This window comes from Scyliorhinus canicula, chromosome 17, assembly GCF_902713615.1.
Source record: "Scyliorhinus canicula chromosome 17, sScyCan1.1, whole genome shotgun sequence".
Taxonomy (NCBI): Eukaryota; Metazoa; Chordata; class Chondrichthyes; order Carcharhiniformes; family Scyliorhinidae; genus Scyliorhinus; species Scyliorhinus canicula.
In genome coordinates, this window is record NC_052162.1 from 113,477,331 (window position 1) to 113,499,104 (window position 21,774).

The 21,774-nt window shown below is 46.7% G+C and overlaps 2 protein-coding genes across 2 annotated transcripts in view; one reads left to right on the plus strand and one right to left on the minus strand.

Annotated features, from left to right (window-relative positions):
* Positions 1-1,131: 1,131 nt before the first annotated feature.
* The window catches only part of LOC119952149 (oocyte zinc finger protein XlCOF6-like), a 67,987-nt gene continuing 47,344 nt past the window's right edge, over positions 1,132-21,774 (plus strand). The window contains exons 1-4 of the mRNA XM_038775739.1: positions 1,132-1,223; positions 4,512-5,375; positions 5,460-5,766; positions 17,090-17,558. Of these exons, the coding sequence (XP_038631667.1) occupies positions 4,867-5,375; positions 5,460-5,766; positions 17,090-17,558 (1,285 nt within the window). The 5' untranslated portion in view covers positions 1,132-1,223; positions 4,512-4,866. The remainder of the gene's footprint in view (positions 1,224-4,511; positions 5,376-5,459; positions 5,767-17,089; positions 17,559-21,774) is intronic.
* On the minus strand, positions 13,726-15,037 carry LOC119952228 (oocyte zinc finger protein XlCOF15-like). Its single transcript, XM_038775879.1, has one exon. The coding sequence runs from the start codon at positions 14,592-14,594 to the stop codon at positions 14,004-14,006; it is 591 nt and encodes a 196-aa protein (XP_038631807.1). The 5' UTR covers positions 14,595-15,037; the 3' UTR covers positions 13,726-14,003.

Consider the following 21,774-nt stretch of genomic DNA (forward strand, 5'->3'; position numbering starts at 1 on the left):
CCAACTGAGGTGGTGAACGTCACTCGTGTACTTCATCAGTATACTGCTTTAAAAAAAATAAACATTTGACATTTCAGAGTCCTCTCTTGCCTGATTGTTAAGCCTCTTTCGAATTGAAGCATTTTAGAGGGTCATTTTGGAACTGAGTAAATAAGGCACCTTCAACCAAATTAAACTGAATCTAAATATTAATTATATACCCTTTAAAACAGAGATAGGGCCTCCAGGATGTGCAAGAAAGATTAACAAGGATGATATCAGAACTGAGAGTGTTTAAGTTTCAGGAGAGATTGAACAGGTTGGGGATATTTCTCCTGGGGAAGAGAAGGTTGAAGACTGACCTGATAGGGACTTTAATGAGTGTGATAGGATTGACATCATCAGGGTGGCATAGTGGTTAGCACTGCTGCCTCACAATGCTGAGGACCCGGGTTCACTCCCTGCCGTGGGTCGCTGACAATGTGGAGTTTGCACATTCTCCCCGTGTCTGCGTGGGTCTTGCCCCCACAACCCAAAATGATGTGTAGGTTAGGTGGATTGGCCATGCTAAATTGCCCCTTAATTGGAAAAAAATAATTGGGTCCTCTAAATCTTATATTTTTTTTAAAAGTCATCACTGTGATTACAGAATAGAAATTCAGAACTGACAATCCTAGTTGTCACAGAAAATAATTCTTCCTCTCAAACTATAAATATCTGAACCTCACACATGCTCTCCTCACTATTGATTTTAACACTAATTTATCCTTCTGTCCTCCTGCTTTTCCCCAAATCTCCTCCCGTGAAGATGCTGACTCTCGGCTTCAGTTTCACTCTCACCTATTGCCCTCCCCAGGTGCTAAGGGCGAACGTCACAATCAATTCCCGTGACTACCAACATGTGCTTTGTGTCAGGGTGAGGTCACTGCCCCTCCTCCACTTTTCATCCCAGTCCCAGGAGTTTGGAGAGTGTCGACCGCAGCTCCCACAATCCGCCGCGCTGGGGAAACCGCTCAATCCACCCCACGGGCGGGTGCTCAGGTACTGCGCATGTCCAAGGGTGAGGGGAAGCTGCGCATGTGTGGAGAAAAGCCCGCCTCCTGACCTTCCTGATGATGTGTTGACCAATGGGAAAATGGGAGGACCGGAAGGACTCTGGTCCTACAGCCAATCAGAAGGCAGACGTTGTGTTAATGAACTTTGACCATGACACAGACTGAAACTTCTTCCTGTCTCCAACAACTGTGAGTAAAACACTTTCTTTTCTCCCCCTTTCAATTTCTTTTCTCATTCTCACCTTCAATTGGTCACTTGCAGCAACTGAAGGGAAAGGAAGTGAATCCAGGGAGGGTGCAGACTCTGGAAAGCTTGGCCCACGTCTCTCTCTCTCTCAAACACATTGACATCCTTTGCTCCCTCAGCTTGACACATTTATTTGTCTGGCTAAAAGGGCGGTCTCTTTCCTAATGTTCACAATTAAAAGGGTTGGTTTCTCCAGAGTTCTCCCTGTGTCTACGCGGGTTTCCTCCAGGTGCTCCGGTTTCCTCCCACAAGTCCCGAAAGACGTACTGTCTGGTAATTTGGACATTCTGAATTTTCCCTCTGTGTACCCGAACAGCACAGTAGTATAGTGGTTGGCACAATTGCTTCGCAGCTCTGGGGTCCCAGGTTCGATTCCCGGCTTCAGTCACTGTCTGTGCGGAGTCTGCACATTCTCCCCGTGTGTCCATGGGTTTCCTCCGGGTGCTCCGGTTTCCTCCCACAGTCCAAAGATGTGCAGGTTAGGTGGATTGGTAATGCTAAATTGCCCTTAGTGTCCAAAATTGCCCTTAGTGTTGGGTGGGGTTACTGGGTTATGGGGATAGGGTGGAGGTGTGGCCTTGGGTGCTCTTTCCAAGAGCCGGTGCAGTCTCGATGGGCTGAATGGCCTCCTTCTGCACTCTAAATTCTATAACAGGTGCTGGAATGTGGCGACTCGGGGCTTTTCACAATAATTTCATTGCAGTGTGGAGTAAACCTACTTGTGACAATAAAGATTATTATTATTAGAGTTGGCTAAAATTTAAAGGGGCAGTAAATAAATGTCAGATGGAGATATGTCTGGTGTTTTTACATGGTACAGATTAGATATATTATTATGAAAACAAATTACTGTGGACGCTGGAATCTTAAACAAAAACAGAAAATACTGGACAATCTCAGAAGGTCTGGCAGCATCTGTGGAGAGAAAAGTCTGTGGGAAGCACGGTAGCATTGTGTATAGCACAATTGCTTCATGGTCCCAGGTTCGATTCCGGCTTGGGTTACTGTCTGTGCGGAGTCTGCACGTTCTCCCGTGTGTGCATGTGTTTCCTCTGGGTGCTCCGGTTTCCTCCCACAGTCCAAAGATATGCAGGTTAGGTGGATTTGTAATGCTAAATTGCCCTTAGTGTCCAAAATGTCCCTTAGTGTTGGGTGGGGTTACTGGGTTATGGGGACAGGGTGGAGGTGTTGACCTTGGGTAGGGTGCTCTTTCCAAGAGCCAGTGCAGACTCGATGGGCTGAATGGCCTCCTGCACTGTAAATTCTATGATAATCTATGAAAAGGTAACTAATGTTTCGAGTCTGGATGAATCTTTGTGACAGTTAGAGAGAACTGGAAATGGGGTCAGATTTGTACAGTAGTGGGGGAGGGGTGGACTGGAGTGGTGGAGCTGGATCGGGGCCAGCAATAGGTGGAGATATAGACAAAGATGTCGAGAACAGAAGATAAAAGGAATGCAAATGGTGGTAATTAAGACTAAGAAGGGTGCTGATAGTGATACATAAAAAGGTTAGAATGTGTGAATGGCAGAATAAAGGTGAGCAATGTGTAAAGGGCAACTTGAAATAGTTGGAATGGGGGGAGGGGAGGAGAATAATGGTGAGGGGGAAAAATGATCAATGGAAGAAATTAAAACAAAAATAAATTGATAGATAAAAATGGGGTAAAGGTGGGGGAGAGTCTGAAGTTGTTGAACTCGATGTTAAGTCCGGAAAGGTGTAACATGCCTAATCGGAAGATGAGGTGCTGTTCCTCCAGTTTGCGCTGGGCTTCACCCGAACATTGCAGCAGGCCAAGGACGGACATGTGGACTGAGAGCAGGATGCTGAGTTGAAATGGCAAGCGACAGGAAGGTCTGGTAACTGCTTGCGGATGGACTGGAGGTGTTCTGCAAAGCCTGGAAAAATATATTCATTTTGCTTCCGGTTTACACCCCTCTATCACCTCCACATGGTCTATCTCCAACACTTCCCTTTCCTTCCTTGACCTTTCTATTTCAATTTCTGAGATAGACAGTCCACTAATATCCATTACAAACCTACTCGGGGCAGCACGGTAGCATGGTGGTTAGCATAAATGCTTCACAGCTCCAGGGTCCCAGGTTCGGTTCCCGGCTGGGTCACTGTCTGTGCGGAGTCTGCACGTCCTCCCCGTGTTTGCGTGGGTTTCCGCCGGGTGCTCCGGTTTCCTCCCACAGTCCAAAGATGTGCGGGTTAGGTGGATTGGCCATGCTAAATTGCCCGTAGTGTCCTAAAAGTAAGGTTAAGGGGGGGTTGTTGGGTTACGGGTATAGGGTGGATACGTGGGTTTGAGTAGGGTGATCATTGCTCGGCACAACATCGAGGGCCGAAGGGCCTGTTCTGTGCTGTACTGTTCTTTGTTCTATGTTCTACTGACTCCCACAGCTACGTCGACTACAGCACTTCACACCCCACATCCTGTAAGGACTCCATCCCATTCTCTCAGTTCCTTCACCTCCGTCGCATCTGTTCTGATGATGCCACTTTCCAAAACGGTGCTGCTGACATGTCTTCATTCTTCCTTAACCGTGGCGTCCCACCCACTGTGGTCGACGGTGCTCTCAAATGTGTCCGACCCATCTCCCACACCTCTGCCCTCCCCCTCACTCCTCTCTCCCAGAACCAGGATAGAATCCCCACTGTCCTGACTTTTCACCCCACCAGCCTCCGCATTGAAGAAATCATCCTCCACCAGTTCTGCCAACTCCAGCATGATTCCACCACCAAACACATCTTCCCCTCACTCCCCCTGTCAGCATTTGGAATTCTCTACCCCAGAGGACTGTGGAACTTCAGTCATCAAGTATTTTCAAGACAGAGATTAATAACGTTTCAAGGGAGTGAAGATATTGAGGGATATGGGGGATAGTGTTGGAAAATGGTGCTGAGGTAGATCAGCCAATGATCCCATTGAATGGTTGAGCAGGTTTGAATGGCCAACTGCATCTCCGATTTGTTATGGTCCCTGTGTCCAGGACACGAAGCAGTGAGCATGGATCTGTCAATCAGCCTGAATCAGCACCTTCAGGAGAATTGGGAGGGTGAATATTAGTTACAGCAGAGTGAGAATGGAGGGAGAGTGTGTGGGATGGAGATTTACAGATGTTGCGGAATGCAAGAGAAAAGAAAGTTCCAGAGAAACTAGAATTGTTTGTTCTGAATTTCTATCCAGTACTGACAGTGATGTCTTTTGTAAATTGATTTAACAGGAGATTCGAAGAGGACAAATTACAGACAGAAATCTAATACATGTCCTCTGGATCTGACAGTCCCTCAATTCCTTGGATCTTGAATATCATTGGCCTTCAAATCTAAAGGAGAAATGTTTGCATCATCTGTCAACTTCAAAAGATTTTAAACATCAGTGTGACTGGAAAAGCACCGAGACACACACACCCGAGTGAGAGTGTTCCAGAGCACTGACTGTGGAAAGAGCTTCAACCAGTTACACAGCCTGAAAACACATTGCACCATTCACAGCGGGGAGAGACCGTACACGTGTTGTGTGTGTGGACGAGGCTCAACTGATTGTCCGAACTGGACAGACACGAGGAGACACAAAACATGGAGAAACCATGGAAATGTGAGGACTGTGGGAGGGGATTCAAAGCACCGTCTGTGCTGGAAATTCATCGGCGCATTCACACTGGGGAAAGGCCGTTCACCTGTGTGTGTGGGAAGGGATTCACTCAATTATCTGACCTGCAGAGACACAAACGAGTTCACACTGGGGAGAGGCCGTTCACCTGCTCTCAGTGTGGGAAGAGATTCACTCGATTATCCACCCTGCGGACACACCGGCGAGTTCACACTGGGGAGAGGCCGTTCACCTGCTCTCAGTGTGGGAAGGGATTCAGTCATTCATCCACCCTGCAGACACACCAGCGAGTTCACACTGGGGAGAAGCCATTCACCTGCTCTCAATGTGGGAAGAAATTCACTCAGTTGTCCGAACTGCGGGCCCACCAGCGAGTTCATACTGGGGAGAGGCCGTTCACTTGCCCTCAGTGTGGGAAGGGATTCAAACATTCATCCGGCCTGCAGAAACATCTGCAAGTTCACACTGGGGAGAGGCCGTTCACCTGCTCTCAGTGTGGGAAGGGATTCACTCGGTTATCCCACTTGCAGACACACCAGTGGGTTCACACTGTGGAGAGGCCGTTCACCTGCTCTCAGTGTGGGAAGGGATTTACTCGTTTATCCAACCTGCGGAGCCACCAGCGAGTTCACACTGGGGAGAGACCGTTCACCTGCTCTCAGTGTGGGAAGAGATTCAGTCGTTCATTTACCCTGCAGATACACCAGCGAGTTCACACTGGGGAGAAGCCGTTCACCTGCTCTCAGTGTGGGAAGGGATTCACTCAATTATCTGACCTGCAGAAACACCAGCGAGTTCACACTGGGGAGAGGCCGTTCACCTGCTCTCAGTGTAGGAAGGGATTCAGTCATTCATCCTATTTCTTGGTTATCCCACCTGCGGAGCCACCAGCGAGTTCACACTGGGGAGAAGCCGTTCACCTGCTCTCAGTGTGGGAAGGGATTCACTCAGTTATCCAACCTGCGGACACACCAGCGAGTTCACACTGGGGAGAGGCCTTTCACCTGCTCTGAGTAGGTGAGATATTCAGTGATCCATCCCAACTATTGAGACACTGCCGGGTACTCACTGGGGAGAGGCTGTTCACCTGCTCTCAGTATGGGAGAGATTTTGTGTTTCATCGCACATGCTCACACACCAAGTTCACAGTTGGTTACAGGGGTTGGATTCCGCTGTTCTGCTCTCAATTGCATCCAGGACTGCATTGTGTTAATTCTGTCAGTTGATCAATAGGGATGGGCGCAGGGTTGCTTCCTGTTGGACTGGTTGGTCTCACAGATTTACCTCCAGTGGGCTGATGATCATTGAGCCATGTTGTGAATTACTGGCTTCAACTTTCACGAGGATCACAGAGCGAAAGGGTGTTTGGTGGTGTCGCCATCTGGGATGGCCACTTCCAAAGAAACATGGACATTTGCAAAACCTCAAGGGAAATATGGCCAATGTGAGATTCAGACAGGCTCAGAGCCTAAATGGATATTTGTAGCAGAACCAGACAGGATGGAAACCCCCAGCCGATTTGCATGCTAATGACCCATTTCCCTAAGACAAAGGAACTGGTACTCAGGCATCCGATACAATTCCAGACACATCGGTGCCACTCCCTTTCCTCAGGAAGCATAAACAGCCAAGGTCAATGACCACTTAGGACACGCCCAGCCATCAAGGCACCCGCCCCTTTATTGGCTCAGATCGAAGGCAGTGATCGAGGACTGCCCAATTATTGGGTCCAAACCCAAGGACCGCCCAAAAGAGCGTGAAACCCCCCAAGGATAAAGAGAGACACTGCCATGTGTTCGGTCTCTGTTGGACCTGGCGCTCCAGCAACGTCTGACTCCATCTGCAGCACCACGACCAGAAGCGAGTTCAAGTTCAACGCTCGCTACCAGACGGGTGAGCCTAGCTGAACCACAGTTACTTCTCCAGACCCAACAGATCCAGATTCGAACAAAGACCACTGTTCCTCTGACCTAAGCCGGGTGCCTGAAGTTAAGTACAGGTTGTCACAGTGATAGGTGTAATTTAGCTCGTAGTGTTTATGTTGCATGTGTAAGTTAATCTTGTGTGTCAATAAAGTCTTATTGATCTAACTGGTTGTTTGGGTCTTTGATCGATATCCGGTTAAACCTTGTGGCAGTATCATTTGATGCCTGGCGACTCTGAAAGCATATCCTGTTCATATCTAGATTAAGATGGGCAACCTTATTAGCTGCCATATTTATAGCAAGTAAATATAGCAACAGTGGTTGGAAGATATTTAGTTCCCATTTCTGTTTGGAACCTCTGAAAGCATGCCACGTTGCCATGAAGATGGGCTATGGTGGTTACATGGTTTCTTTGTTTAATTTATCCACGTGTTTTTCACAAAGAAAACTGTTGAGGTTTAAAAGGCAAGTTGTCTGTGGTAGATTGGGTCATTACAACAATAGGTATGACAATAGACAGGCAATCACTAATTTCTACGGTATTATTACATGTTGACATCAAATGTTGACTCCTGTAAGGAACAAAAAGCCACAAAAAAGTGATGCAACTGTGAACATACAGTGCAGGAGGCCATTCAGCCCATCGAGTCCGCACTGACCCACTCAAGCCCTCCCCTCCACCCCACCCCCGCAACCCAACAACCCCTCCTAACCTTTTTGGTCATTAAGGGCAATTTAGCACGGCCAATCCACCTAACCTGTACGTCTTTGGACTGTGGGAGGAAACCGGAGCACCCGGAGGAAACCCACGCAGACACGGGGAGAACGTGCAGACTCCGCACAGGAACGTGCAGACTCTGCACAGTCTGTGGCTAACGAGAAAATTTAAGGATTCCATTAGATCAAAGGAAGAGGCTCATAAAATGGCCAAAATAGCCGTAACCCTGAGGATTGGTAATTGATTTAGAATTCAGCAAAGGAGGACCAAGAAACTGTTAAAGAGAAAATAAATATGGGATCAAACTGACGAGAAACATAAAAACCGACTGGAAAAGCTTCTATAGGAATGTAAAAAGGAAAAGATTAGCAAAGACCAATGTGGGTCCATTCCAGGCAGAGACAGGAGAGTTTATAATGGGGAATAAGGAAATGGCAGAGAAACTAAACAATGTGTGTCTGTCTTCACGGAGGAAGATACAGAAATCGTCCCAAAAACACGAGAGAACCAAGGGGACTAGTGAGCACGAGGAACTGGGTGTGGTCAGTTAATCCTTGTTCCACTTGTCTGCTTCAATATTCTCTTGGCTGCCTGAGAGTGGCAGTGGCCACTTGATCGGCGAGGGCAGGGATGGAGTAACTGTGTTTCCCTGGGTCGGGCGGAGGGTCTGTTGGGTGATGGAGTGAGTTTCTCTCCCTGAGTTGTCCCCTTTGGAGGCCCCTGGTCTGCTCCTCCTCTGGTCCTCCTCCACAGCCTGGTATGGCAACTGCTCGGGGCAAGATCATTAGAAACTACAGAGAGTCGTGAACACAGCCCAGTCCATCATGCAAACCCACCTCCCATCCATTGACTCTGTCTACACCTCCCACTGCCTTGGGAAAGCAGGCAGCAGAATCAAAGACTCCTCCCACCCAGGTTATTCTCTCTTCCAACCTCTTCTATCAGGCAGGAGATACAAAAGTCTGAGAACATGCACTAACAGATAAAAAACAGCTTCTTCCCCGCTGTTACCAGACTCCTGAATAACTCTCTTATGGACTGAACTGATCTCTTCACACACCTTAGAACATAGAACAGCACAGAACAGGCCCTTCGGCCCTCAATGTTGTGCCGAGCCATGATCACCCTACTCAAACCCACCTATCCACCCTATACCCGTAACCCAACAACCCCCCCACTTAACCTTACTTTTATTAGGACACTACGGGCAATTTAGCATGGCCAATCCACCTAACCCGCACATCTTTGGACTGTGGGAGGAAACCGGAGCACCCGGAGGAAACCCACGCACACAGGGGGAGGACGTGCAGACTCCACACAGACAGTGACCCAGCCGGGAATCGAACCTGGGACCCTGGAGCTGTGAAGCATTTATGCTAACCACCATGCTACCCTGCTGCCCTAGTACTTCTCTACTGAGTAGTACTACACTCCATATGCTTCACCCGATGCCTGTGTCTATGTATTTACATTGTGTATTTATTGATGTCCTATGTTTTGTTTTTCATGTATGGAACGATTTGTATGGACTGTACGCAGAACAATACTTGCCACTGTACCTTGGTACACGTAACAATAAAACAAATCAATCAAATCATCAATCAATCCTCTCAGGATAGGTTCTGGGGAGGTAGTAAGCTGTGGGTTGGAGGGTTTGAGTGAGAGTTTGAGTGTTGTGGATCAATGATGTTGAAGCCCTTGGGTGCGAGGGTGAGGCTGAGGGGGGAGATAGGCCCCCTGCTCCAAGTGGGATTATATAGTGACTTCCTGAATGCCCTCCTTGTTGAAGCAGGGCTCCCGTGGGGAGGCAGTGTTTTGTCGCCGATGAGGCTACGCAGCTCAGCCCAGATGATCCTTTTTGTGATGGGTGCACGATGCAATGTTCTTTGATTGGGCTGATGTTGAATCTTGATATTGTCGTGTGAATAAAGAACATTAGACTTTGTTTCATAACATAAGACCATAAGACATAGGAGCAGAATTTGGCCACTCGGCCCATCAAGTCTGCTCCGCCATTCAATCATGGCTGCTATTTTCCCATCCCCATTCTCCTGCCTTCTCCCCATAACCCCTGATCCCCTTATTAATCAAGAATCTATCTAACTCTGTTTAAAGACACTCAGTGAATTGGACTCCACAGCCTTCTGCGGCGAAGAGTTCCACAGATTCACCACCCTCTGGCTGAAAAAATTCCTCCTCATCTCTGTTTTAAAGGATTGTCTCTTTAATCTGAGATGGTGTCCTCTGGTTCTAGTTTTTCCTACAAGTGGAAACATCCTCTCCACGTCCAGTCTACCCAGGCCTCGCAGTATCTTGTACGTTTCAATACGATCCCCTCTCCTAAACTCCAACGAGTACAGACCCAGAGTCCTCAAACGTTCCTCATACGACAAGCTCTTCATTCCAGGGATCATTCTTGTGAACCTCTTCTGGACCCTGTCCAAGGCCAGCACATCCTTCCTTAGATATGGGGCCCAAAACTGCTCATGATGGACTACATGAACGACTTTCACCCCTTCAATTTGTTTTAAATAAATGTTTTTATTGGGTTTTTGAACAATGTATATTTACTGTTATGTACAAAAAATAAAATATATATATATCTCTATAGAAGGGAAGAGCACACGCAAACAAATAAAATAAAATAACTGGTAGGGTATTATGCACAAGCTCAACAACAGCAACTCTGTACAATTGGCAATATTTTTAACACATAAGTAGGCATCTGTTTGTTGGGGGGGGGGGGGAGAGACTGGGGAGGTACATATACATTTGGGTGCCGCAGAAACAATTACAGAGGGCAATACGCGAATGGATCTGGTGTTGTTCTCCCCTTTAATTGACCGACCACCCCAAGAGCTGGTTTAGCACTGGGCTAAATCGCTGGCTTTTAAAGCAGACCAAGACAGGCCAGCAGCACGGTTCAATTTCCGGACCAGCTTCCCCGAACAGGCGCCTGAATGTGGCGACTAGGGGCTTTTCACAGTAACTTTATTGAAGCCTACTTGTGACAATAAGCGATTTTCATTTCACTGTTACCAACACTGAGTAAATGCTAACTGAGGTAATGAATGCGTGAGCATGTAAATTCTGTTGTTTTAATTCTATGTACTTAAATGTGACTAGTTTAGAAATGAATGACTTTCTGTATAAGGATAAGGGCTGTTATGTGAGTATGAGTGAGGTGACCTACAGGTGGGGAGATAATGTTACATTTGGGGAGTGTCAATGAAGTGGCAACAGATCATGGGATTTGTCCATTACTGGGGTTTGGGAATGGGAGTCAAAACCTTAGAAGAGGAATAAAATATAGTATTTGTGCTGATCACGCCATTCATGAACTAAGAAAGAAGGGCCAAGAACAATGATGAGATAATGGAGGAGTCTCATTTACAATTTAAGGTGTCATAAAATTTGTTGAAGTTCCATGTTACCTGTACTGAGCCATTTAACCCTTCAGGGGACAGAGCTTGGGTGTGCAGCAGATACAAAAGGTTTGAGAGAGGACTCTTGAGAATTTATGTTTACAATGATTACTGTAACAAGGAGAGTAAATAAACAAACAGAACATGTTAAAGTATAGGATATATGGGAAAGAGGCACACATAAACGATCAAACACAAGCTGCACGTTACCAAAAAAATTAAAGGGAAACTGCACGACTATAAAGAGAGCTATCTTACTGAAATAAAGTTGTTGCCTGAACAATTGAGGAAATTGGAGAAACTGTTAAAAAGGGTCGACAAGACACATGTTCGGGTCGAACAGGAAACTGAGCAGATTAATAATAACATCAAGCAGATAAAGGAGATAACTTGGGTAGGACAATATTTGGGATTGGGGCTCTAATGTGGACATCCATCCTTGGGTACAGGTCACATTGCGTTTTGTTATTGCTCTTGTCTTGTAACTATACATCAAGCTTCAATGATAATTATGTGTAAAAGATGGAAAAAGGCAAATGGAAGAGAGATTAAATGTGGAATATGGAATGAACCATAGGGATTTGTTTCTAAATATAAAAATATGTAATTGAACATGCTTTTAATAACTGTAACTAAGTATGTAATTGAATACGTTTTGAATAATGTAAAGAAATGGGGCGGGATTCTCCCCTACCTGGCGGGGCGGGGGGTCCCGGCGGGACGGAGTGGTGTGAACCACTCCATCGTCGGGCCTCCCCAAAGGTGCGGAATTCTCCGCACCTTTAGGGGCCAAGCCTCACATTGAGGGGCTAGCCCGCGCCAGAGTGGCTCCCGCTTCTCCGGCCGGCGCGAACGGACTTTGCCGCCCCGCCAGCTGCGTCATACCGGCGCATGCACAGGCGAGGGGGTCTCTTCCGCCCCCGCCATGGTGAAGGCCATGACGGGGCGGAAGAAAAAGAGTGCCCCCATGGCATAAGCCCGCCCGCCGATCGGTGGGCCCCGATCGGGGGCCAGGCCACCGTGGGGGCACCCCCCAGGGTCAGATCGCCCTGCGCCCCCCACCCCCGTAGCTCGCCCACGCCACCAATCCCACCAGTCAGGTAGGTGTTTTGATTCCTGCTGGCGACAGAGGCCTGTCAGTGACGTGACTATGGCCCAACACGGACCGGAGAATCGTCGCGGGGACTCGCCGACCAGCGCGGCACGATTCCCGCCCCCGACGAATTTTGGGGGGCAGAGAATTCGGGACATGGCGGTGGCGGGATTGACACCGGCCCTGGGCGGAAATTTTCGTCCATGATGTATCTTGGATTCACTCTGGGAAATACAGTTGCCCAAACTAGTGGCCCCATATGTTTACATTTATGGGATCAAAGGGGGAATGTGACACTGGGAACAGGCTGATAAGGCAGAAAAACACACACAGGCCAAAAAACAGGAACTGCCAAATAAGGCCCTGGCTAAATTCCATATTGGACGTCTGCCAGATCACCCTAAGTCAGTACACTCATTATCGCTATGTGGAATTTTGTGATTACCCACTTACAGTAGTTAACAGTTTTACACAAAAGGACAAAAAAAACATACTATGAATATCTAATTAACTACGAGGCAGAAGTAATCAACTTTGCAGCATGCAAACGATATCAGACTCAATAATGGACTAATAGCTGGTCAGACAAGAGTGTTTCAGGGGACAATGAATCTTGTTTGAATCACCCTGGTTGAACAGGAGTATCCTGTTTATTCCTATTAATACGTTTAAGTCTGGATGGGACAATACAACTCAGGCCAGATGTGGGTGTGTACTTACCACTCAGTGCTAGAGGAACTGGTATAGAAGAAGGAACATTGAAACCTGTCGTGAGTGACAACCTGGGAATCCCCCAGGCACAACTATCTCAAGAAGAAGGGGCCCTGGGCTCCGAGCTCAGAGAAGAAGGTATCCACATCGAGTGATCGTGGCCTAGCCAGCTTACTTCACAAAGTGCAGATAATACCGAGAGCTCAGCTGTGAGTCTGAGTCAGATTCAGTGTGAGTGCTGTTGAAGATTGTAATGCCCAAATAAAACAGAAGGACAGCAAAACAATTAGAGAATTGTGAATAAAATTAGGTTAACCCATGAATCTGTTTTGTCCTTTGTTCGTCTCATAAGTAAGGGCAACTGGGTAAAAGAATTAATAATAAACTAGTCAAAGTATCTGATACTTCACCGGACAACAAATGGAAAAGTGACAAATTTGAGATCTACCTGTAGTTTTTAAAAAATTTTTATTTATTCAAAGTTTTTCAATAAGTTTACAAAACCCTCCAAAAAGGAAAATAATACAAAGAAAGAAGGGCAACATGCCAACAGAACAGAACAACTTAACCCTCTAAACGATAAACAGTTTAGCAAATTAACACCCAATTCAAAACAGGATAGAGCATGCGCCCCTTACAAAAAGGGAAAGAAATCGCCCCTCCCCCCACCTGTAGTGTTTAACAAAATATATATTTGTATTAAGGCATTTATATTAGAATTATAACCATTTTAACAAGATAATAAAGTAACAAAATGAACAACACACACCCAACCAACAACAAAGCCCAGTCAACATGGCTTACAATCCCCGGACAGGCGCCGGAATGTGGCAACTAGGGGCTTTTCACAGTAACTTCATTGAAGCCTACTCGTGACAATAAGCAAATTTCATTTCATTTCATCAACGACACCCCAATCCCAGTTCCCCCCCCCCCCCCCCCCCCCCCCTGCTGACAGCTTAATTTTTCCCAAAGAAGTCGATAAACGGCTGCCATCTCCGGGCAGATCTACCTGTAGTGGTAGGAAATTATTATTTACTCTCCAGGATAAAATAAATGTCTTTCATGTCAGTGGAAATGTGCTCTCCCAGGCTCAAAGAGCATCAGCCCACTGGAGGAAAATTGTCAGAAGGACCAGTTCAACAGAAAGAAACCCTCCGACTTCACCAACTTTCAAAATGAACATCGTTCAGTCCTGGTTGTGATTAATAGCAGAATCCAACCCCCATCATCACTTGTGAATTCGTTGGTGCCTCAGCAGGTGAGATGACTGAGTGAATTGCTTCCCACACTCAGAGCAGGTGAATGGCCTCTCCCGAGTGTGAACTCGCTGGTGGGTCCGCAGGTTGGATGGATCATTGAATTCCTTCCTACATTCCGAGCAGATGAACGGCTTCTCCTCAGTGTGAACTCGCTGGTGTGTCTGCAAGTGAGATAACTGACTGAATCCCTTCTCACATAGAGAGCAGGTGTACGGCCTCTCTCCAGTGTGAACTCTCTGGTGTATCTGTAAGTGAGATAACTGACTGAAGCCCTTTCCACACAGAGAGCAGGGGTATGGTTTATCTCCAGTGTGAACCCGCTGATGTGTCAGCAGGTCAGATAAAGCTATAAATTCCTTCCCACACTCAGTGCAGGAGAATGGCCTCTCTCCGGTGTGAACTCGCTGGTGTCTCACTAGGTGGGATGAATGAATGAATCCCTTCCCACACACAAAGCAAGTGAACGGCCTCTCCCCAGTGTGACTGCGTCGATGAATTTCGAGATGAGATGGGGATATGAATGCATTCCCACAGTCTCCACATTTCCAAGGCTTCTCCATGGTGCAAGTGTTCTTGTGTCACTCAAATTCCAAGATGAGCTCAAGGAAGGCCAGAGAAACACAGAACGCGTGCTGTCTCTCCCCACTGTGAATGGTGTGATGTTTTTCAGGCTGTGTAACTGTTTAAAGCTCTTTCCACAGTCAGTGTACAGGAACACTCACTCAAGTATCACAATGTCATTAAGAGAGAACCAACCTTTCCAGAGACCTACCCAACTAAAGTTACCAATGTCTGACCAGAGTGAGCAAAGAAATGGAAAGGGGGAGACATTGATTTACTCCCAGATGTTGCCCAGAGGAGGAAGATTTAGTCTGAAACACATTGTCCAACCTCCACATTGTGACGTCACGATCTAGCCCTGCCTGAATCAGCCAATTGGAATCACGCTGCTCCTTGATGACGTCTCTGGGTTCCAATGAGCAGGCCTAGCGCGGATACTGTGCCTCCGCCCCCCCCCCCCCCCCCCAATGTTCCGCTCCCCCGACACCTCCTCGAGACAAGGTTTCCAGGCAACCAGCTGACGGCGAGAAGCTGTTGGATGATTTCCCATTCCCATCGGCCGAGGACTACGCATGTCCAAAGAAAGGAGAAGTTGCGGAGGCGAACTCACCCTTGACCTGCCTACTGAGTTGTTGACCAATGGCAAGAGTCGCAGTACCGGAAGTACTTTTATCCTCCAGCCAATCAGAGCGAGATTGAGCTTCACACAGAGTGAAACCTCCTCCTTTCTCCGACATCTGTGAGTAAAACACTTTCTTTTCTCCCCCTTTCCATTTCTTTTCCCATTCTGCCCTTCAATTGGTGAGTTGCAGCAACTGAAGTTAAAGGAAGTGAATTCAGGGAGGGTGCAGATTCTGCAAAGCTTAGCCCAGCTCTCTCTCTCTTTCTCTCTTAAAGACATTGACATCCTTTGCTCCCTCAGCTTGACACATTTATTTGTCTGGCTAAAAGGATGGTCTCTTTCCCAATGTTCACAATTAAAGGGCTGGTTTCTCCAGGAGATGGCTGACATTTAAGGGGACAGTAAATTAATATCAGACAGATATATGTCTAGTGTTGTTATATGGTACAGATTCGATGTATTATTGACGGTTCTTTAATTAAGGATATTTATTATTATTTTTAGTCTTGTAATATTCTACTGTTGCTACATTATATTTTTCCAGGCGTCGATTCATTGTGGCACAGGCAGGGCCCATCCAGTAATAAGAGCCCATGCTGAATCTGTGTACAACAATCCAGTCAGTCTCATTCCCCACAACAGGCCCGTTCTCCTGCAAGATTAATTCCTTCAAGTGCACATCCAATTTCAGTTTGAAATTATTCTTTTCCACCTCCACACTGGCGTACAAAGTGATTTTTAGATTTTACCCATTCGATGTCTAAATAAAGTTCTTCCTCACATCCCCACTATATCTCTAATTAGGATATACAGTCCTGTATAATCATCATTCTGTTGTACAGCTCATGATGCATATAGAAAGATATCTGAACAGCCTATATTAAGATTTTTGTGTGTCTGTCTCCAGGCTATGAATGACTCTTTAGGAGGATTTGGAGGATGTGTATTAGATGCAACAAAATGAGAATGGAGGGAGAGTGTGTTGGATGGAGATTTACTTTTGGGAAATGAGAGAGGAAAGAATGTTCCACAAAAACTAGAATTGTCTGTTCTGAATTTCTATCCTCTACTCACAGTGATGAATTTTGTAAATTCCTTTTGCAGGATATCAGAAGGAGGGAATTTTCAGCAGGAAATTGAGACCAAACTTTTTATCAAGATCTGAAAGAGTCACGCAACTCATCCGGAATGTTTGTCTGATTCAGAAGTTTTTAAACATCAGTGTGACTGGAAAAGTACCGAGACTCACACACCCGAGTGAGAGTATTCCATCAGTGTGACTGGAAAAGTACCGAGACACACACACCCGAGTGAGAGTGTTCCATCAGTGTGACTGGAAATGTTCCGAGACACACACACCCGAGTGAGAGTATTCCATCAGTGTGACTGGAAATGTTCCGAGACACACACACCCGAGTGAGAGTATTCCAGCTTTAAGCAGTTACACAACTTGAAAAAACCATTACCCTTTGGAGCAGGGAAAGAGCGTCCACATGTTCTGTGTGTGGGCACCTCAGTTAATTGTTGAACATGGAGAGCCACAAGAACACCTGCACCATGGGGAAACCATGGAAATGTGGGGAATGTGGGAAGAGATTTCTATCACCATCGAAGCTGGAAATTCATCAACGCAGTCACACTGGGGAGAGGCCATTCACCTGTGCTGTGTGTGGGAAGGGATTCACAAATTCATCCCACCTTCTGACACACCAGCGAGTTCACACGAGTGACAGACCATTCAACTGCTCTGAGTGTGAGGCGAGATTCAGTCGGTCATCCCACCTGCTGAGACACCAGCGCATTCACACTGAGGAGAGGCCATTCAACTGCACTGAGTGTGGGAAGGGATTCAAACATTCATCCACCCTGCAGAAGCATCAGCGAGTTCATACTGGGGAGCGTCCGTTCACCTGCTCTGAGTGTGGGAAGAAATTTGCTCAGTTATCCAACCTGCTGACACACCAGCGAGTTCACACTGGGGAGAGACAATTCAGCTGCTCTCATTGCACAAAGAGTTTTAGATGGTCATCCAACCTGCTGGAACACCAGCGAGTTCACACCGGAGAGAGGCCATTCACCTGCACTGAGTGTGGGAAGGGATTTATTCAGCTGACCAAACTGCAAATGCATCAACGAATTCACACTGGGGAGAGGCCATTCACTTGCTCTGAATGTGGGACGGGATTTAGAGATTCTTCCACGCTGGTGAGACACCAGCGAATTCACAGTGGGGAGAGGCCGTTCACCTGCTCAGTATGTGACAAGAGATTCAGTCATTTATCCAGCCTCTTGAGACACCAGCGAGTTCACACTGGGGAGAGGCCGTTCTCCTGCTCTGACTGTGGGATGGGATTCAGGGATTCGTCCAACCTGCGGATACACCAGCGAATTCACACCAGGCAGAGATTGTTCACCTGTTTTAAGTGTGGGAAGGGATTTGCTCAGTCATCCCACCTGCTGAGACATCGGTGTTAAGCTCCGATAAGAACTAGAAAGCAAGTCTTCTTCAACTCCAATTTTATTGTGTTCTCCAATCACTTCTCCTCCACCTGCATCTCCTTTACACATATTTGCAGTCTCTCAAACAATGTGGTCAATTAAGCAACTAAATTTAAGCACTGGGGAACATTAACTCTTACCTAACAGATTCCCCCTCTTAAAGAACAAATAATAATTTCTAAGTTTGATGTAAATTACCACAACACCAATGTATATATTTTCTTTTCGACAATAAATGCACCCTCTTCCTCATTCATAAAACATTTTTAAATATCCACCCTCACATTCTCTTCCTTATAGGACAAGACTCCCCTCTTTAACAATTTCTAATGACATCTTCAAACTTGCCCCTTTTCACGTCAGACAGTCAGATAAATGGAACTGCTATCAACACCACTTGATCTTGTCAATCTCCCTGTTCTCTAGCATCTGTTTAAGGATTGCCATGTCAATCTGCAGTCTCTTTTCATTGAAGCTTTTTGCAGAAAGGACATTCTCCCAAAGGGACGTATTGTCTATGTGACACTCTATATGTATTGTTTTATTGAAAATGTTTGCCAGGACCTTGGATATAAAAAATGCCATATCTACTGCCTCCACAAAGGCAAATGTCTCTGCTGCCAATGTACTTTTTACCACTCTTCCTATCATTTTAGTTTCCCGTGTCAAAGGGCAACATTTACCTTTGTCTGCCAGGAAGAAAATTATAAATCCTCCTGCACTCGAAAAGCCACCACAGAGATTAGCATAAGATGTGTCCCTGTAAACAATCAGTTTCCATTGTCTAATCTTACTTAAAGATGGAATTTCAAAACACAATTCTCCAATTTTAATTTTGCCAAAGTTTTGTTCGCTGCAATAATTTCTTCAATTTTAGGATCGTTCATTTTAGTGCTTAGCTCTAAAACACCAAAGCTGATGTCCGGTCTTGTTTGTCTAACTAACCAATTAAGTTTGCAAATCAAACTTCTGAGTTCCTCTTTTTCTATTTCTGAAGCCTCCATATCCTTTTGTGAGGCCCCAGCATGAGTAATTGCTCTGGGGTTAATATTCTCCCAACTAAGGCTGCTGATGTAGAGTGACATGCGAAGCACGGCATTCCTGTACTCTCCATTTTTATACTTCAGGTTCCTAATCCATGGGCCTAACCTCCTCCCCATCACCTTGTAATTCAACCAGTTTTTATATTTTCCGGTGACCTTCCCTGCTCTACCAAGGATAGTTGTGTCTTTCCACCGATGGCCCCTTCTGGCAAGTTTGTTACTTTAGTGTCAACTTTTGGTAATTATCCTTTCGGACAAATAGCCTAATCTGGTTCATCAAAATTACAATGTCCCTCTCCAGGTACCCTGTCAATTTCCACATTCTGGTCCTCATAATTCTGTAAAATATGTGTGTGAGAAGTAACTGGTTCTTCAGCATGTTCAATAACCCCTTTTAAATCTGCAACTTGTAATCTGTGCCCACTATTCTGGACAAGTGTTCCTGAACAGTCTGGTTTCCATGCTGCAACATTATTGTTTTACCATCTCTCACTATAACCTTTCCTGGACCTTCCCACTCATTAAATCCATCTCTTTTATAGTAGACATGTCTCCCTGTTTGAAAATAGTTTCTGATGGCCGTACATTGTGCCTCAAAGCTCTCTGAATTATTTCTGAGTTTCTGCTTTAAGGAATGATCTTCTGCCTGCGTGCAGTGCCTTCAAATGCACAGAAAATGTTGCACTAATCGCAGTCCCCACCCAAGCTGGAGGATGATCATTCAAATCTGGGGCAGCACGGTAGCATTGTGGATAACACAAATGCTTCACAGCTCCAGGGTCCCAGGTTCGATTCCGGCTTGGGTCACTGTCTGTGCGGAGTCTGCACATCCTCCTCGTGTGTGCGTGGGTTTCCTCCGGGTGCTCCGGTTTCCTCCCACAGTCCAAAGATGTGCAGGGTAGGTGGATTGGCCATGATAAATTGCCCATAGTGTCCAAGATTGCCCTTAGTGTTGGGTGGGGCTACTGGGTTATGGGGATAGGGTGGAGGTGTTTACCTTGGGTGGGGTGCTCTTTCCAAGAGCCGGTGCAGACTCGATGGGCCGAATGGCCTCCTTCTGCACTGTAAATTCTATGATATCTGAATTGTGATATCTGCCAAAAACCAACTGATAAGGCTGTAGCCACAATCACCTACAATGAATTCTTTGCATGTATGGCCCATGCTAAAGCCAAAGTTAATTTACAATGTGTCCTTTCTGCCTACATTTTATGAAGCATTTTATCTATCACAGCATGATTTCCCTTGCATGCCCTGTTACTAAATGGGCTTTCTGCAGCTGTATTTATAACTATTATGTTCACGTTCTCACACATATCCTGAATGGACTGCACGGTAGCACAGTGGATAGCACTATTGCTTCACAGCACCAGGGTCCCAGGTTCGATTCGCGGCTTGAGTCACTGTCTGTGTGGAGTCTGCACGTTCTCCCTGCGTCTGCGTGTGTTCCCTCTGGATGCTCTGGTTTCCTCCCACAAGTCCCGGAATACGTGTTGTTAGGTGAATTGGAAATTCTGAATTCTCCCTCTGTTTACCCGAACAGGCACCGGAATGTGGCGACTGGGGGAGTTTCACAGTAACTTCATTGCAGTGTTAATGTAAGCCTACTTATGACAACAAAGATTATGATTAAAAATTCATCATTCACAAATTCCACCCATTATCAGTTTTTTTTTAAATTAAGGGGCTATTTAGCGTGGCCAACCCACCTACCCCGCACATCCTTGCATCCTTGGGTTGAGGGGGTGAGACGATCGCAGACATGGGAGAATGTGTAACTCCATAATTATTTTCTTTTCTTTACTGTGTAGAATTATCGACTGACCAGACCTAGTTGCCAAGTTGACAAAGTGTGACTGAAAATGTTCTTTTCTTTATCCCTCACCTTAAGCTCCACGGCTACAACTTCATTAGAATCTGTCACTAAGGGCATACTCTCTATGGGCTGGGATGGCGTTCTTCTATATTTCTTACATATATCACATCTAGCGTTGATCTGTTCTTTATTCCAATACCTTCCCCTCCCCCACTCCTGCTTTCGACACAACCTTACCCTGTAGCCCCTGGGCCGATAGGTGCGGAAAGGCCGAAACCTGCCTCCGCACAAAGACCCTCACCTACAAGTAGCCAAACCAATTCCCAGCGGGCAGTTCAAACTCCTCCTCCAACTCTCCCAAACACGGAAAGCCGCCGTCTATAAAAAAATCCCCAAAACCGCTCGATCCCCGCCCGCTGCCACTCCCGAAACCTCCAACCAGCCCCCGGAGCAAACCAGTGGTTACCGCATATCGGTGCCCACACCGACGCCCCCTCCAGCCCCATGTGCTGCTGCCACTGTCCCCACACCCTCGGGCCTTGTGGAGTACCTGGTCGGTGAGAACGGCAAAGGCGCCATTAACAGTGCCCCTAAACTGTCCTTACATGAGGCTGCCTCCATCCGCTCCCACACGACCCTCTCCCTCACTACCCATTTTCTGACCATTGTTATAGTCAACGCCCAATAGTAATTTATAACGTTCAGGAGAGCCAGCAACCCCCTCCCGACTCTGCTCCAGCAACACCTCCTTCACCCGCGGGGTTTTTCCCACCCACACAAACCCTGAGATCACTGCATTCACTTTCCTGATAAACGCCTTGGGAATAAAGATTGGGAGGCTCTGAAATATAAACGAGAATCTCAGGACCGTCATCTTCACCATCTGAACCCTCCTCGACAATGACAACGGGAGCGCATCCCACCTTCTAAAGTCCCCCCTCATCTGCTCCACCAACCGAGCCAGATTCAGCTTTTGCAGCTGCTCCCGCCCCCGCGCCACCTGAATGCCCAAATACCGAAAGCTCCCCCCCACCACCCTGAACGGCTTCTCCCCGAATCTCTTCTCCTGCCCCCACGCCTGGATGGGAAAGACCTCACGTTTACCCACAATACCACCCAAAGAGTCCGACATTTACAGTAACAGATCATCCGCGTATAGCAAGACCCTGTGCCCCATCCCTCCCCGTGCTAGCCCCTGC

Excerpts from the sequence above, each read along its gene's own strand:
- LOC119952228 (XM_038775879.1), bottom strand. The coding sequence starts at position 14,594 with ATGGAGAAGCCTTGGAAATGTGGAGACTGTGGGAATGCATTCATATCC.